Source organism: Perca fluviatilis, chromosome 15, assembly GCF_010015445.1.
Source record: "Perca fluviatilis chromosome 15, GENO_Pfluv_1.0, whole genome shotgun sequence".
Classification (NCBI taxonomy): domain Eukaryota; kingdom Metazoa; phylum Chordata; class Actinopteri; order Perciformes; family Percidae; genus Perca; species Perca fluviatilis.
In genome coordinates, this window is record NC_053126.1 from 15,101,576 (window position 1) to 15,120,092 (window position 18,517).

The 18,517-nt window shown below is 38.7% G+C and overlaps 2 protein-coding genes across 10 annotated transcripts in view; both read right to left on the reverse strand.

Moving 5' to 3' along the window:
- Positions 1-405: 405 nt before the first annotated feature.
- Positions 406-5,050, reverse strand: LOC120574279 (charged multivesicular body protein 6-like). 3 transcript variants are annotated; one of them, XM_039824577.1, is made up of 8 exons: positions 4,581-5,040; positions 4,160-4,269; positions 3,771-3,858; positions 3,012-3,098; positions 2,540-2,605; positions 2,210-2,290; positions 1,306-1,381; positions 406-806 (listed from the first exon to the last, which is right to left on the reverse strand). In XM_039824577.1, exons 1-8 carry the CDS (start codon positions 4,644-4,646, stop codon positions 757-759), a joined length of 624 nt encoding a protein of 207 aa, XP_039680511.1. In that variant the 5' UTR covers positions 4,647-5,040; the 3' UTR covers positions 406-756. The 3 variants fall into 3 exon arrangements, with proteins under 3 accessions (XP_039680511.1, XP_039680512.1, XP_039680513.1); XM_039824578.1 differs by lacking the exon at positions 4,581-5,040 and adding an exon at positions 4,454-4,573; XM_039824579.1 differs by lacking the exon at positions 2,540-2,605 and having other exon boundaries at positions 4,581-5,050.
- A 131-nt stretch (positions 5,051-5,181) lies between these two features.
- The window catches only part of LOC120574278 (protein tweety homolog 2-like), a 32,962-nt gene continuing 19,626 nt past the window's right edge, over positions 5,182-18,517 (reverse strand). For 2 of the 7 annotated variants that reach the window (XM_039824570.1, XM_039824569.1), the window contains exons 4-14: positions 18,133-18,353; positions 15,240-15,335; positions 13,620-13,692; positions 11,564-11,633; positions 11,400-11,455; positions 9,778-9,870; positions 9,596-9,688; positions 8,506-8,648; positions 8,042-8,227; positions 7,882-7,960; positions 5,182-6,609 (exon numbers count right to left, since the gene is read on the reverse strand). In XM_039824570.1, coding sequence (XP_039680504.1) covers positions 6,529-6,609; positions 7,882-7,960; positions 8,042-8,227; positions 8,506-8,648; positions 9,596-9,688; positions 9,778-9,870; positions 11,400-11,455; positions 11,564-11,633; positions 13,620-13,692; positions 15,240-15,335; positions 18,133-18,353 — 1,191 coding nt within the window. In that variant the 3' untranslated portion in view covers positions 5,182-6,528. Of the gene's footprint in view, positions 6,610-7,057; positions 7,071-7,254; positions 7,323-7,881; positions 7,961-8,041; positions 8,228-8,505; positions 8,649-9,595; positions 9,689-9,777; positions 9,871-11,399; positions 11,456-11,563; positions 11,634-12,093; positions 13,417-13,619; positions 13,693-15,239; positions 15,336-18,132; positions 18,354-18,517 lie in introns of those variants that run through there. The other 5 variants (XM_039824572.1, XM_039824571.1, XM_039824573.1 and 2 more) reach the window with 5 other exon arrangements.

Genomic DNA, 18,517 nt, shown 5'->3' on the forward strand with positions numbered 1-18,517 from the left:
ACTGTTTTCAGTAGCACCATAGGTGATGTTTTTCTCACAGTGGATAATTTGTGTTAGTTTCATTGTACATGCCAATTAGTCTAAGTGCCCACTTAGTGTAGGATTGTAAATACTATACTAGCTTTCTTGTCTAAACATCTCCCACATATCAGCAACATGAGCTTTCTACTTTCTGTCAAGAACGACACACACTTCACTGATAGGGTGTGAATGAGCACACCTGTTTTGAATACTGTTGAGTAAAAAAAAAAACAAGGACTGCCCCCTTCTGGAGATAGCATGATACACAAGCTAAAGATGTGAACAAAATAGTATGATATTCAATGACAATAAAGCCATAGAGCCTTAATTGGTTTGATACTGTTTTAAAAATATATATGTTTCTGTAAGAAAAGCCAAGAAAACTAATTTGTTGCCACAGCTCAATTTATTATGGAAAAAAACTGAAATGAATGTGTAAAACATCTAAAAATGTGTCCTTTCATTCTGATACACCAGAACAGTTAAAATTTGTCATGGCTTTGCTAATCCAAGTCAGACACAGAGAAATAGAACATTTCACTTCCTTTATGTAGATGCTTCAGGGGAGCAGTGAACCAGAATGCAGACACAGCGCTGTTCCTGTAAAATGTGTGAAGATGCACTGATGTCTGCAGGTCCCACCTTTATCTACTAACGACTGAGGATGGAATACTGAAATTAACAGAGTGCCCATCAGTGCAACGAAAGTCAACTCCCAACCACACCTTCACTCTGTTAGGCTGCCAACATCTCTCTGTCTGGCTTGTTCTTTGCTTCTCTCCTCTCTAGAAAAGAAAGTCAAAGTAAAAGCAAATATGATCAGTCTGACATCAATTGCTTTACAAATCAGGGGTTCTGCAGGTTTTACCAAGTCAAATTTAAGACTTTAAGACCTTTATGAATGCAATTTAAGACCTATTTAACGACACAAAAGTACAATGAAATGCCAAACCTACTTGCAATAAATGTATTCAAATTGAATAAAAGCCACACTGGGTTATATTAATCTGTACATATACAGTGAATTATATTTGGACTATCAAAAGGAAGAACCCACGTAATAAAAAACTGTATTTCAGAGAGCATTAGAGGTAGCGTTACATGGACATCGGAAAATTAAGACCTGTTTAAAATTATTTGAGACCTAGAACACAATACTTAAAATTTAATTTAAGACTTTTTAAGGCCTAACATTTAGACTTTTTAATACCCAGCGGAAACCCTGCAAATATATCAAGTGGGTGAGGAATGCTTCGTAATGTGACATTTTTTTCAAAAACGTACCCGGTTCAGCTTTAGCTGCCTCTGGGACCTCTGGTATTGGCTCACTGGGGACCTCTGGAAGTGCTACAACTTCTCCCTGTTTTCAGGTGAAGGGACAGTGTAACAATACAAGTTGTAACAATAAGGGTGACCCTGACCATCTAAAAAAGCACAAACATATTATTTTGCCAAGCTGAAAACATGCTTTTAGTTCCTAAAACGTTGACAGTTTGACAATGCAACTTTCATAATGCACAATGATTCCACTGAGCACATGTTAAAATGTTCTATTGTAAGTCACATATGTAAGTAGATGTAAGTATATTCAATCCAAACTTGTTTGATGGTTCATCCAAAACATTTGTAGATAAACTGCTAAAAGGAATATACTGCCTTTTTGTCAAACTGAAATTACTTAGAATGCTCTATCTAGATATAGAATCTGTGTCTGTATTCAAGTGTGAAACATAATAATTTGTGTAGTCTGATAGGCTCGAGTGTGTGTCATTTGAAACAATAATTAGATAACATAAGAAGAAAAATCTGCTGAGGTTTTAATAATAGGAATCAACCAAATTCATATCCACAACTGATTCAATTATACAGCCTATTATTACATACAAATAATTATACACAAATATTGTGGCTTCTAATATTCTAATATTGTACAAATCTGGTCAAAATACCAATATGCAGTTTGTGTATGAAAGGCACACTTGCCTCGACTCTGAATCACAGATTTAACAACAGCCCAGCTCCAGTGGAAGCACTACAGTAAGTGGCAAATAGCTGAAGCCTGTAGATACACCAGGCCTGAGTGTGTGTATCTAGAAATGTGAAGTGGGGTGTTACAGGGAAAGAGCATGCGTGGTCAGGCAAACATTCTCGGTGTTAATAAAGGTTAAACATGCAGCGCAACACCCACCTGAGTGATAGCTTCCAGCTCTGCTAAAACAGCATCATCGTCCTCCTGCGTCAGGGCTCCAGCCAGGATTTCATCTATTTGCTGCAGGAGCAAAAGCTGTGTTAGCTGACAGAACAGTGACAGCTAAGTTTTTCTTTTATTTACTATAAACAGGGACAGTTATCCATATAATGTCTAGGAAAGTTCATTTACGCATTATGCATCCTCTAAATATCTTGTAATATGAAAAATGTAGAGAATGAAGAAATGATTACAGTAGTTAGGCTACTAGTCAAAATAGAACAAAAACAATGTAAAGGTGTGCTTGACTGACATCAAGCAGACATTTACCCTTTGATAATCAATTGATTCCTGGGTCTCATCCAGGATTCTCTCCACATCTTCAATTGACATGATCTGTCCCAAACAAGAAAAGGAAGCCCATATTACAGAAGAAAAGGGTTTTGGATGGAAAGTGTTTTCCACACATTCTGGCTGGCTTGTGAATTTCCTGAGCAAGATCCGTACACTGTATCCAAGGATGTGCAGCAGTCACACCGCTGTAGTCAAGGCTTTGCTTCTTAATCCCTTAATCTTCAAACAATGTGCACCAGCTATGCTAACACAAACCACACGCCTTCTCCGCTGCTCAATCCTTACCCAAGGATCACATTCAATAAAGTATGCCTATTATCAGTGGAAACTGACATTGTTGAAGTGTACGTTCACATATCTAAACCTTAAGGGGGGAATTATTATCATGGATGTGAAAGGTATATTTCTAAACACTAACGGCGGGAAAGAAACATGAAAGCATATCTACCTGGTGCATACTCTCCAGGCAATCATTGCCAACCTTAAGCCCCTCGATGACTTTCATCTCAATTTGCATGAACTCAATGTCTTGAACCTGTTGACAAATATGAGCATGGAAAAACATTAAATTGCACTACTACAGACACACAGGACAAACAAACAAAAACAGCCTAGTTGCAAATACTTATAGATGATCAAAAAAAAGTATGCTGCTTTTATTCACACTACATAGTGTCTCATTATTGTTACATATGGCATTTCAATATCAATAAATCCTAACTGCATTCAATTTGAGCACCTATTTGTTTGTTTGTTTTGTTTATAATGTATTTCGCACATGTAAAAAAAAAAGATAAAAACAAAATAGCAATAAAATGAAATGAACAATAAATCTCTACACAACTTAATAAATACATTCTCATAAACACAAATTAAATCTCACGTTTGAAAAGGAGTAGGAGGAAGAATACACTTATTTATTCCTACCCCTTCTCTGCAACTCATAAATTAATTCATAAACCTCATCTTTATCACTTATAATTCTGTACACGTTTTTGCAGCTCGGGTTTAGCTTGGATTTTGGTACGCAGAAAATGAGTAGGTAGACTTTGGAAGATTTTACTTTTTTATTTTAATATTTCATATCACATTAAACCTTTCTACTTGTTCTTTAAAACAAATGCATAAAGTATAACCCTGATACACCCATGAGCTATGTCGACTTAAAATGTAAGGACATCAAATAGTGTAATCTCACAAAACTTACCATGCACTCCAGGTTTGAAATCTGATTTTCGGTCTTGTCTAGTAACTGATCCTGATATCTTTTTTTCTTAAGAAGCAGCAGTGCTTTTCTGCAATAACAAATAAAAAGAAAAAAACAGAGGGGGTCAGGGGTCTGCACCTCGGAATTCATATTTTAATGTTAATATTTGCATGTTCTTTTGTAATGCATGTGCTGATTTTTGAATCAAAACCTACCAAGAGTGATCTTACCATGCACTTATTAGGACACAACAAATAAATACAAAAATACAGTATTTTCTGGCAGTTAAGGTTTTTAAAGTTGCAATCATATTTATCATTTTTAACTAACAACATTATCTTTTTTTTATTGTTGCTTGCTTTTAAAAAGATTATCTTTTTCATGCTTACTCTTTCCTGCCATCTTTTAGCAACTGCTTTGCCAGAAGTCGCTCTTTCTCCAGTTGTAGGGTGATTCTCTTTTGGTACTGCTTTAGCTTATCTCTCTGCTGCTTCAATTGCTGGGAAAAATCAGATATATTAATAGGTTGGCCCAACCTATTTATGACTGTTTTGTACTGCACTGCAATGTACAGGGGGGGGGGGTTATTTATCACTTAGTGTTAGACTTCATCACACAGACACAGATGTCGGACACACCCAACAAAGGACTAAAGAAGGAATTCGTGTCTAACGCTGAATTACCGTAAAATCCAATGCATAACACATCGGCTGACATTAATCCATGTTGCCTAGTAAGCTTTGCAGCCAGCTAACAGTAGCCTTGTGTTAAAGTATCGGCACTAATCTGCTACAGCCGCTATCAGCTCACCAAAATGGCTTTGTCTTGTTCCGTTACACGCGAAGGTCTACTCTTTCTCCCAAAAACGTTTCCCATTATTTAGCAACATCCCGTCCACATTCTCTTTCATCAACAGACAAATTATGACTTATTACCGAACATTTTGCCATGATAACAAATAGCCTTGTAATGGCTAGCAGGCTAACTGACTACCATCGTGTCCACAGTTTGTTTTTTTTCACAGTGTTTCCTACGGCAAGCGAGGCAGGACATTAACGATAGTCTGTTGCGTTTGACTTCACTCCAGTCTGGAACTCGGCAGCAACCATGATAGAACAGCCATATTACAACTGTAGTGATATGTCATTTGATATCAGCAGCTAGCAGCACATTCCGTCGGCCGTAATAAATAGTACGTGGTCGTCAGCATGACCGACAGCCGGGTACTTTGGACAGCTCCAGACTCCCCGGGGGTTCCAGGATCAGGACCTTGGACAGCGACCACGACAATACGCAAAATGTTTTGAAAATTACAAATATTAGCATGGAACTGAACTGAACAGGAAGACGAGAGGATGCTATAGCCAGTGGGTTGATTTTTAAAAAAAATAGATTTCTAAAAACATCCACGTCTGTTAAACGGATTTCATTTAATCGTGTAGAAATGATAACTGTAAGATGTGTTTACATTGTGTTGTGGGGTAAGGAGTAACCTTACACTGTGATGGATGGATGGATGGATGGATGGATGGATGGATAGATAGATAGATAGATAGATAGACAAACCACACAGTATAAAGCATAGTGCAAAAACAAATGTCAAACAAGTACTTATAGTATGTACTACAAGTATGCCCATTTAAGCACATGCATGCATACATTGTGCAGGACACCATGACATCACTGTTGGATGGGGGTTACAGGCGCAATAGAGCACAAGCTTTGAAACCTTAAAACCAGTGAGGACACTGTTTAGCCTGGTTACTCTTTCATGTTGTGCATTATTCAAGACATAACTGTCATTGCTAATATCTCTCTTGAATTTATTTGTAAGATGTTTTATGGAGTGGAGACACATTTTCTGCCAGTCTTATTAGATGTATGAAACTGGCTGAACATATTGCCCCGTGTGACATCCTCAGGTACGGGACACTAAAAATCCCAATCAGCCTAATCCAATTACTAGAGGCAATTCTGGGTTACTTGAGTGAGAGTAAGAGCTTAAACAATTACAAGTAGAAAGTAGAAACGAAGTACACAACAACACACAAGTGTAAATACAGAATTTATGATCAAACATTAATTTAGTTTGATACATGATCCAACACAGAAAACAGCATTCAGCAGATTTATCCAACACTGAAGAGAAGACTTTCTCATTTACAAGATAATGAGGGTAGATGGATCTTAGAACAACTTTAAATTTTCAACTTTAAAGTTTTAAATTTGTTTATTATTTGGAAAAGTTGAAAATATGGTTTGATTTCATTTAGCACCATTACAAATTGCACAAAGGCAGAATATGAAGGAATTAAGTAACTGCCAAAGAGTAGGGATTTAGAAAAAAAATCACAATGATGGAAGTGCTATGGGTCATATTCAGTCTTCCAAAAGACCGTATCGATGATCATATCCTTGCAGGCTACCAGAATACAGAAAAAAGCAAAAACATTTTTTTCATCAAATCAGTTCAAAGGTTCTTGATTTGGCTTATATAAATGCTTATATTGGAGCAACAGTGTTTCCATACATCATGACAACATCCACAACAGTCTTGAGAGGAACCTGTACAGGTCCTCTCTGTTCAGAACTGCATGCAGGGCTTTCTGAGCACTGCATTGGTGTCTTACTGCGGTAAATGCCTCATATGGCCTGCTTTCATGTCTCAGATTGGAATAGCGAGATTATGCCAACCTCCTTGGTATAAACGCAGCGTCTCAGAAAGTGCTTCTCTAAAACGGATTCCGTAGGTAGCAGGTTACACCTGGAAGTCAGTCCCAAAGTGTCTGATCTGGGCGTCAGTCATAGATAGATAAGTGGTCCTCATACTGGGCGAGTACTGCAAGGGAAATGATTGAAAAATACAATTTAGCACATCTGCATTTGAACAGCAGCATTTAAAAATCAAATTAAACATTATTTCTATTTGTATTTCTTTTAATTATGAGCTGGTCTGCAATTAGGAGGTTGTTAAATCAGGGGATGGTACTTTAATGTAGTGGGGGACTTAAAGAGCAGGTGAAGAGCAGACAGAGGGCATGAGTCAGGGGTTACAGAATAAGTTACACTCACATAAAACACTCTGTGGATAAAACAGTGCCGGAAGGTCCAAGGTCTAACAGCTGAGGTACGTATGCAGCTTTACAAGGGGGTGTTTGGCTACTGGTTAAAACTAGCTGTACAGCAAGCGTAATTACAGAGGTAAGTCCACAGTGTGTTTCAAGGAGTGTAATGAAAATTAAATAAAAAAAAAACATCAGTAAGAAGTTAGACAATGGGAAACTTACGGTTTTTATAAGTCTGAGTAAAGAAATGAAAATAACAAAAGGGTTAGTTACGAAACATTGGTTAAATAAAAGCACAAGTAAAATGCATCGCGGAGCTGATTCACCAAAACAAAAAAAAAACATATCTCTCTGTACACGATCAAATAAAAAACACATGCCAGTGCTTGTTAAAAATGTGTCTCACAGAAGCAAATTACATTTTAAACAATGGTCCACATGCTCTCCCTTACTCTTGCGCAAAAGGTAGTTTCAGGTCTTTGGTACGCTGTGAATACAATTCAAGCACCGAGTCAGCCACGCACACAGAAAACTTAACAGAAAAGAAACTTCACTTAAAATAAACTTTAACTGAGGATTTACCAGCATAATCTATCATCTAGCTTTAGCTCCAGAGACACACCACATTCTTAGACTAGTCCCACCATTAAACACTAGATCCTTGCACGTCTTTATTCAACAAAAAAACATTGTTATTTCTCACATACGTAAATGTATGCACTTGTCTCTTAACCATTACTTTGTAAGAATTAGAAATACAATCCAAGGCAGTGGTGAAAAGCTTAGTAGCGAGAGTGCGTATTTGCATACAGAGGTGGGCTAAAAAATGTATGCACTTCAGTCAATGGCCAGCAGAGTGCAGTCCATCACTTGAAAACTCTCTCCTCTAAGTGTTGACAGTGTGAGGTTCTATACTGTGCATAAGTATTCTTAAGTTCATGGTGCTGCCATGCATGCTTTCTATTAGTGTTTCAGCAGTGTTGAAGTCAGTAGTGCCATCCTCGTCATCACACTAGGGACACTAGAGCCTCGTAGGGCCAACGCACCGAGGGAGGTGGGGATCCTCTCCCTATCAGCGGCACGTTTTCATATCGAGGACTCCCTCCAAACAGCATGGACTGATTCCTGTGATGGAGAGGAAAAGAAAGGCAGTAAGAGAGGAATCACACAAATCCAAATATACTGTCATCATCTAATTGATCTTACATGTATTCAGGAGGTGGCATGACATTAGAGGCAGATTGCGGAGGTGGATGAAGGCTGGCCTGGTTACCGAGGCTGCTGGTATAGCTACAGAAACTATGGATGTTGGACCTTCTGGGGTTGTAGGATATCCGCCGCGCTTCTGGGTTGAACGGGTCCTCCTCATCTATGTCGTCATACTCTTTGTCCCTGGATGAAAGTCACCATTTAACTCCGGAGTGAGTGATTAGAAAGTATTCACACAAATGGCCACAGATGTGGAATTACAGCACCACACACACACACACACACACACACACACACACACACACACACACACACACACACACACACACACACACACACACACACACACACACACACACACACACACACACACACACACAGGAACAGAGAGAGTGCATGCGTTAACACTTTGTGTATTGTGGGCAGTACATAATGGGATAAGGCGGTCGCTTGGTTCTGACCTGCTGCCTATTAGTGTCCACACTCTAAAAATCGCACACAGCATGGCAGAGAGTGCGCAGGCAGCCAGCAGAGAAAACAAAGAGAGGTAGAGGAGCCCTTCCACCCCATCATAGCACACACCCATTAGGGCATCCAGGTAGTCCTAGAAGAATGGGCACATATAGTACAGTCAGTTATTGTCAGTATCCAGTAAAAATATTATTTTTCACAAATATATATTTTTTTCAAATCTTCATTGTATTACGTGCGTATAACTAAACCCACAGAAATGAAATCCATGAACTGAAGTTTAAAATAATGTCAATTTCAGTTAAGAGGTTTACAGACAAACATGACATGGACACACTGATGGACTACAAAAACATGTTTGCTTGTGTCCCTTTTTTTTAATTGACTTTCAACTAATTTAAAGGGCAGATTGAGTCAATCAGGACTATACACAACATTATATCTCTATTCCAAATGTGAACTCTCTGTCTTACTGTAGCAGAAATACTGACAGAAATGCAAACCTTTACAGAGACTTTATACACATAAACCCAATGTAGTCTTTTTTTCAATGCTGAGACACTTATGCTACTCAGATAACATGCATGTTACAAATGCATTCTTTGTTTGCTTTGATATTGATATTTGAGTAACGACTAACAAGCTCAGAGAACGAGCTTGACGTCTGCGTGGTTGTGTGTGCTGTCACAGCTATTGAGCATTATTTAAAGTCTAATAGAGCATCCTCACATTTTTATGTGACAGACCAACACCCACCCTCAACCTTACCTTATCTCTATGCTTTTGTTAAAGAATGACACACCTAGATTACGTGCAGTATACAACATTACAATTGTCATATCTAAAAGCCTACATCTGATGTCACAATCACAGCAGCCAAGAAGACTCATTTCATCAGCACTGATTTTAAGATTCGTATTCCCTTTACAGATAAACTCTGACAATCTGAAACCAGCAAACATAAAGTTAGACTTTCAAGTCAGGAAAACTGTGTGTGTGTGTGTGTGTGTGGGGGGTGGTCCTCTTAGCAGATGTGAGCTATGCTACAAAGCAGCCCTATTAAAAAGTATCTGACCTAACCTTGTGTAGCCCGCGGCAGTCGAGCAATGCTGTTAGCTGGTGGAGACTGAACTCGGTGGAGTTCAGCAGTCGCTGGATCCCCAAAAGGTCTCTCTGTATAAAAAGGTATAATAAAAAAGAGGAGAGAATGATACACAATTTTCCACAGTCTGGTGTAATAGTCCCATCAGCCAGCCACTTACCTCAGCAGTGGGGAAGAAGGGCAACGAGAACTGCAGCAAGCCCTTGATCTGCATTTGCATGGTGGTCAAAGAACGCTTGCAGATTGTCAAAGACTGTGAGAACATAATTGCCCACCAACATCACACGCACAGACATCCACAACAAACAAAGAGAGGATCATATTAAGGAGAGCATTGTTTGGGAGCAGCATGCCAACAAGTAATTTGGTGTTAAAGAAGGCTTTATAATGCACTTTACAGAGAACACATTTCTTTCCAGACAGATTATCCTTCGCCACCAACCGTCTCGCCCACCAAATACTGTCCCTCCTCCCATTCCCCCCAATCCAATCTCAAGCCCAAACAAAAGAGCAATATTTATATCAACTAGGCCATCAGAGGAGAAGATTATCCCTACCTACTTAACAAGCATAATTTTAATCTCTAAATGGATACTGCAACGATATCTTAGCATGTGGGTTTTAATAATTATTGGTCATGGATTAATCCTCTACGGATTTTCTCAACACATGCAATACAGATACAGTACTGCTCATGAACAAAATCCTGACACAATACAAATATTATAATACATAAGAAGAAGTAGGATCACGTTTACAGCATTAGCTAAAATTGCATGATGCAATGTAAGTGTTGAACTGTGTGTAGTGGGGAGGTGAGCAGCCTCCTCAGTGGTAGGGGGCATTAAATTCACACTCTGTGCTCCACAATGTAGTTGATCACGGAGGATGACCTCATCATTTCGTTAATGAATTTGAAAACATCCTGTTGCACCTGGTCAAGGACAGTAAGATGATCTTGTTCACTGCCTCTTACAAAATTTGATTTCAGCGCCATTACAGCTTCAACAATAGACATCCAGATTTAAACCAATTCTTATTAAGAAATACAATGAAAAGCAACTGGGTGTTTATAATACAAGGTTATATGTCTACTGGCCTTGAAATTCAGTAGTTTTCTGAATAGCATCCATGGATTAAATTCAATGGTTGTGATGCTCACACTGGACAGGTTTTGTGTGACAGTAAGTTGTATACTTTATATAGTTAATTTTGAGACTATTTTGAAGGCACCTGCATATCAGGCACCAATAATTAGCTTATGTGTGTGCAATGTGTGGGGTGTCTAAATGTTTTTTTGCAAAGTCATGTACTATGCAAGAAGTAATGATGTCTGATGTCTTTAAACACAGAAACAAATCAGGATTCTTAGTTCCCCTTCATCTTTCCTCAGGATATTTTCAGTTGCCTCTAAACAGTAGCTGCCTTTATGCATGATACACAGTAAATTAAATAAATAACTAAGAGATATTGCTCGTGAAAGTACCCCAAGGCAGAGATTATGCTCAGGGTAAAAAATACAGCTAATGTTTTGAGACTATCTAGAATATGACTAACTAGAATATTCTTTGATCAAAGTTTATCGCTTTAAGTAATTAAATTAGTGTTGGGGCCTCATTTTTCAGAACTGATGCGATTACGGTCTGATAATCGTTTAGCAGCTTGGCATATAACAGGGAAAAAAACAATTTAAAAACAGCAATATATTTTCCAGTGTGTGACTTTCAGTAAACAACTACACGTGTAAGCAGACTGCTGAGAATATGAACATTTTGTCAATACCTGTTGAAAAGGGTTTGGTAGATTCGGACTGCAGAACAAATAATAGTGTGCAACATCTGGAGGGTTGGAGAAATAGGGAGACGGGAGAGAAATAAGTATTGTGTCTTAATATGCTTTGACAGAGAGCTGGTATCTGTACAATTCTGTTGGTAGAAACAAATTACCTGCACTGAGGAAATCCTTGGTTTGGTTAACAATAAACTTGTTTGGAGACACACAAAAGTCACTGGTGCCCTGTAGGAAAACAACAACATACTGTAATCTAGCAAGTATGCAAGACCAAAGGGAGCGCAGCATTTATTCAAGCCATGAACTACATTCAATTTCTTGTGCTGCAACAGAGTAAAACTGAATTTGCACTGGGCAGTTATAGACAATCTCTCAACAACACAAACTATTTATTTTACAACACTTTTTTATCACCATTTAACTCCGGAGTGAGTGATTAGAAAGTATTCACACAAATGGCCACAGATGTGGAATTACAGCACACACACACACACACACACACACACACACACACACACACACACACACACACACACACACACACACACACACACACACACACACACACACACACATACATACACACACACACACACACACACACACACACACACATACACACACACATACACATACATTATACAAGCAAACATAAAATGGTGTGTAGGAACAGACTTATATTAACCATGTAGAGCTTGCTTTGCTGACCATGGATTAAATCTCTTAAATATTTTCATGCTCTAAAATTCATCCATGGAGACCAGCCAATGTGCATGCATAAACGATCAGGGGTCAAGGTCACGCAGTCTCTGTGCACTTAGTCTTCCCCAGGCCAGAACATAAAAACAAGGCAAAAAAAAAGAAATAACTTAATCATTTTCCATGTGCATGCATAATTAACAGTTGGGGAAAATAACAGGATGCTGTTTAAATTGAATTGATTTTGTTTATGCTTCCTCTCATCAAATATGTATAAATGTATGAGCATTTTCTAGGACACCATCATCATCTACCTTCCTTTCAAATGCAGCATGTGTTTGCACCATGCAGTTTTTGAGTAATGATGTACAGGTGCAACAAGTTTACTTACATGTTTTGCATACTGTCCCAAATTCTAATTATTTTACTGGAGACCCGTGCTTTTTATAATCTACTTTTGTGTGGAGGACTGGTCTTCTTATTAATAACAAGGCGGGTAGAATTATTGAGTAAATTTACCTCAGCTCACCTGGGACATAACATCTGATAGTGACAGAGAGATGCATGCTGGAGAAAAGCTATACTCAACTATTTGATTTTAATGCAGGGTCATGTTCAACTATAAACTAAGCCACAGACACAGTCCCAGGCATTGGTAATCAGATTTTACAACTGCAGAGAAGCTCTTCATTCACAGAGAACCACAAGCGAGGTCTCCATTTCACGCCTGTGTAGTTAATTTCAGGTTTAAATCAGCTGTCATTCCCCCTCTGCTTCATTTTGTCTTCACTGCATCACTTAGAACAGCTGCCCAGATGTGAAATCCATTGGGATAATCCACAGATGGGATAATCTACAGGAGGAAAGGAGATCGAGAAGAGGAGACAGTGGGGATGGAGGGAGGCTGGAAGCAAGGGTTTACTCTTTGTACCCCAGACAGTGCCCCTGATAGGAGCTCCATTAAACACACTAAGCCCAGATGTGCTGAACACATGGTGTACAGACAGGAAGAGATAACAATCTGTCAGAAATAGGGAGGATTGAAAGACAAATGAAGCTGAGCACAACCTAAGAACAGATTTTGAAGAAAGCAAGGCTAGTAATTAATGTGAGAAACAGCTTTGTTTACAATGGCTGGGCTAAGGGTTGATAAACCTAAAACGCAAGGGACTTGTAATCAGCTTTACTGCATCACTGACTAGAGAAAAGCGCCTTCTGTAAACTAAACAAACATAATATACAGACACCCTTTAACCAGGAAAGATGTCAAAGAACACACACTTATTGACAGTAAAACCCTTGGGAAGTAGGAAGCTGGTGGTTAAAAAAAAAAAAGAAGTATTTAAACTAAATACAAGAACCACCACTGCCCACAAATATGTCTATGGGTGCAACTCTACGGGTTAAAAAATAACCAACTGATTTAAAAAAAAGAATACATAAATAAAAACCAAGTGTGTCAAGAATTAAAACTTTTTTGTTTCTCTCTTCAAAAATACATTGTTTTCTCACCACAGCTGTAGCAGTGCCCGCTCCCAGTGAGGCCCAGCTGAGGATCATAGACAGCACTACAAAAGCCATGATCCTGGAGGAACACATCAAATGGGAGAGAGAGAGATGGGGTTGACAGGGAGATACAGACACAGACAGAGACACATGGGGAAAAGCAGATTAAACAGCTTGTCTTTGTACCGATGATCTCCAGCTCTTTTTCACCTAGTTAATTTGATTTATTTTTTTCAGCGTTTTATTGGTAATTGCCTGAGAGGCCCAACTCACACTTTGTACTGGTGCATCGTGGATTAGAGGATACGACTGGAATTCAATTTATTACGGGGTAATATAAAGATAAATTAACTCATGACTCCTAGCTGAATTCACTTGTTAGATCTAGCTCTTATAAAAATCTATTTTATCTATTCAATCTATTCTATTCAGATATAAGTTGGAGCAAAAACATTGTTCAATTGAGGTCTCACAGGGCCACATCTAAAGATAAGTCTGGAGACTTTCCGTCTCTATCTTTTGTCATTTCTGCTCTGCTGGATTCTGCTAGCAACATCTTAACTGGCTGCACTTTCTGCCATTCATGGCTGCCAATCACTGTGCAATATCACTGTCGATCAAAAGCTGTCACAAGCTTTGGTTTGTCAACCTCTTGTGTCATATGCCCCCTTTTGTCTGGAAAGAGTGAAGAGTTCAACAGGGTCTTAACATTGTGGAGGGGTGTATGGCAAAAAAAGATAACATCAAAAAACTGTTTCCCCAAGACGTCCCACTATTAACCACAATTGTATTCTTGACCCGTTGGCAGGAGCTAGAGAAAGTACTGTGAATTAGAGGGGAATAAACCAGTAAAACGAGAAAGAATGGCCCCATGATGGATGTAAAAGGGTTGCAGAAGGCTTCTGTTCTCAACGCACTCCTCGGACCTTCTTGAAAGTACCAATAAAAGTAGCCTGAGAGCACTTAATAATTAGTTAAGGGACCAGACTCGTCCTGCTTGTGCGATCAATAGACATTAGTGAGACCCATCAGAGAGAGATGTGAAGAGAGATCCTGGGCATCAGCTGCTAACACTCACACGTAGGCTGCACTAAATTGGGCAAATGGGATTGAAAGTCTGGACTGTGGATTTGCTTGTCAGACATCTGTGTTAGTTTAAATGAATGGTTGCAATTTAATAAATCCAACATTCCCCCTCCTAATGTTCCCATTCCTTTCAGAGCTTAGGAATCTAAACTTATTTTCTATTGTTCAGACAAGGACGAGAACAACAGTCGTTTTGATCCATTTTGATATAAAATATAAAAATTACATTCAGCAAATTGGTTTGATTGAGCATGCTATACGGTTGCCTTTAATTGTATGTGGAAATGAAAGGCAAGTCATTGAGGAGAGGAATAAGAGCAGCGCCATTATCAGTGCTTTTGAAGATGTAATGCTATCGTTGGTGCTGTTAATGGAGTGACCTACAGTATATGGAGCCACAGAGGCTGACTGGTTCCCTGTCTGTCTGTGATCCAGGCAGAAGCCAAGAAGAACAGAGATGGACCATGAAAAGAAGAAGAAAAAAGCCTCAGAAACAAGATGAAAAGCAAATATATCCACATATACACTCTGTGTACCTACGTGATAAGGAGCCATCGAGACTGCTTGGCCATCCCCAAGCATATGGCCAAGCAGATGACCAGATCCAGGATCAGCAACAGCAAAAAGGTCAGCCATCTACAAGACAGAAAAATGAAGCATCAGTATAACAACCCTGATTGATCACTTTTCACTTGCAGACAGCACACTTTATGTACAAGCCTCAGGAAGGGCTGGCCCAACATATGTTTGTGACCAAATGTGTGAGATCTGTGTGCGCTTTATATCAGTATTCTTGTCTCCTAGTTAGAACCCATCTGTTTCAGGTAATTTCCATGCTGTTGGCTTAATAATTCAACACCAGAAATCCATAGGCATTAATTTTTCAAGCTCTGAAAACGTCCTTCACAGGAATGGCCTACAGTCAGCCTGGACTTGAAGTATATGTGTGTGTGTGTGTGTGTGTGTGTGTGTGTGTGTGTGTGTGTGTGTGTGTGTGTGTGTGTGTGTGTGTGTGTATATGTGTGTGTGTGTGTGTGTGTGTGTGTGTGTATGTGTGTGTGTGTGTGTGTGTGTGTGTGTGTGTGTGTGTGTGTGTGTGTGTGTGTTTGACACAAACACGTGGGAATACTCATGACTCATTCTTAACTCCACAAGCCCTGGTAGCATTGTACTGTACATCTTTTAGCAATGTCAAAGCAAAATAAAGGCATGGATGTTCAGGGTGTCACACAAACATTGAATTCTGAAGATGCTGTATTACTGACATCAAGTTTGAAGTATCTACAGTATTGTAGTAAATATGTACACCAAAGTCACTAGAGAATAGGATTCACTCATGCTATGTGAAGAAGTGTAGATGTACTAGACTTTGAAAACAAAATGTAGACTGGTTATTGCTCTGCTCACAGAGAAGGGCACTTGGATGGAGATAAACACTAAAAGAGACTCCACTTTACTTTATCTGCATTAACAGAACTGCAGCTCTGAGCACAGGCATGAATTCAGAAATAGAATAGGGAAGGGAGAATATAATATTGGAAAACAGAATGTGTTATTTTTTTCCGTTGTTCGAATAACTCTGGGTTGGCCATAACATTTACTTTTTATCAATAAAGCCTTGCCACAGGCTGTTCATAGCTCAATGGCTGCATGAAATTCAATCAACACCCAAGAGATTGGTGTCAGAATGCACAAAGTGGCAACTGTAGTCCTGAAGAAGATCTGGTGTCACGATAGGATAGAACAACACACCTTATGGGAATGTGTGTGCATTAAATTAGTGATTGGTATATGTCAGTGAGACTACTGTGGTTATTTGTGCTCGGTCATGCCAGGAGTCAGAGATTTGCTATCACTATAACTGCTTCAATAAGAAGTGAAGAAGAAAATATGGAAACTTATGTAAGTTATAAAGCCTATAAAAAAAAAAATCCTAAATCTAGTCAAATGTTTAATGCTCAAACAAATAGATTAACCAAATAAAGTCTTAATCCTCTCATTTTATTATGTATGTTTATATCAGTGGGAAATAGGAGACCATGACTACAGAGTTATGCAGAAGTTTTTGCTACATTATTTACTTCTACACAGTCTACATGGCAACCAGGAAGACGGACAGTTGAGGTCATGAATCATGAATTACCTGCCTTTTTTCCCCAAGCTATTTGCACTTTTTTCAATACTGCCAGTTACTGTTCTGTACTTGACTGCCACTTAATTGCCATCTGCTGACTATTAATATTTTCACTATTTTAATAGAATACTGACAGATAGCTAAGACTGCCTTGTGTCTGCCCTGACTAACAAAACTGTCCATACACAAAGAAACGAGACTCATGAGAAGCAAACTAAGCAATATAATGTATTATTAATCATCTTGCTGCACACAGTTACATAAGTAGGAGCATTCCGAGGGCATAGGCTTAAAGTCAACAGTGTGTATTGCAGAACGGACACGTCACTTATGAAATGAAACGTCTCAGGTGGTGACAAATATGACCCAACATATGTTTTATCAGTCAAATTAAAACTAAAGAACTAATAGCACTTCAATGTTAAATGTGTTTATCTTTTTCTTTCTATCTCTTTCTCTCTACTGGGTTACACACTACTAAAACACAACCTAATTTGTGACAGACAGTTGCGTATTGCTACAGAGCTTGCTCATCCAAATAAGCTCTGTTCCCTGATAAACTTTGTGTCTCTAATGTATGTCAAACATATCCTTCTGCAGAAGGTACCTTACTACCCTAAATATATCTCCGGTGAGTATTTCCATCCAATTTAGTTCAAACTACTCTTACAATACTGTAATGAACAGGTGGCAAATGTGAAACTTTACGGCTTAACGGCACTATGAAGTTTTATGTGCTGATGTCAAATTACACTCCCAGTTTGGAGCAGCAGCCTTTGGAGCCTCATAAATTAGCATCCCCCTCCTAAATGAATGCTGGATATTTTAGTCATTTGGACTACTTTGTTGTTGATTGGGTTTATTACTTTTCTCTCTGTTTATTGAATTTCAGTTTTGGCCTCAATACTTTTTCACACTTCCTTTTTGAAAAGAACACTATTTTCAAAGATAACACCACATCAAAATAATAATTGCAATCAATGTGAGCAGTGGGTAAGTAAACCATTTATGGTCTAATAGCCACTCTGCCATGCATAACATTTGGTTAGAACATACGCATTGAACTCAAACTACACAGTGGACAATAAGCTCAATTCCAGCTTTCATTTCTTTAGCAACCAGGAGAAAATAGCTTTTCCGGTCTGTGTTTCGGAGGGAAAATCAATAAAATCCCATCTGCTCTATGTCTGGTCTGGATCACTTACAGCTCCATTCTGAGAGGCACGTTTACTTCAACCACTCACAGATGAAATAAAATACTGTCAATCACCCCAGGAGAGTAACTAAAAGTCCACCTACCTGTAATACTCAATTAAAGCCGTTTGGTCAGCAATGGCTGCCAAATCAACATTTGCTTTGGTGATATCAGGCAGAGTAGTCATCTCACGAATGACGTTGTTAACCATCAGCTTCATGAAGCGCAGAGATTGGAGGTAGTTTGGGTTTGTGGAAAAGATTTCATCCAGTCGTTCCAGGTGCTGCTTGAGTCCAGTTTGAACATTGCCCAGAGATCCTGCAACCTAGAAAATAAAATGAAAATAAGAGAAGGGAAGAAATGAAAGAAAAAATGAAAATAGTCGTAACAGAATAAGGGGAGTTAAGAGGAGTCAGAGAGAAAACAGGGTCAGAAGGAAACAGGAACATGAATAAATTCATAAACAGATATTCATGAAAAGAAGATTGA

Bases quoted from the DNA above. Each gene is read 5' to 3' on its own strand.
- LOC120574279 (XM_039824577.1), bottom strand. From the start codon at position 4,646: ATGGGAAACGTTTTTGGGAGAAAGAGTAGACCTTCGCGTGTAACGGAA. The intron at 3,859-4,159 runs GTAAGCATGAAA...TTGTTATTGCAG, and splicing joins CTAAAAGATGGCAGGAAAGA to AAAAGCACTGCTGCTTCTTA. The intron at 3,099-3,770 runs GTAAGTTTTGTG...ATTTGTCAACAG, and splicing joins TTTCAAACCTGGAGTGCATG to GTTCAAGACATTGAGTTCAT.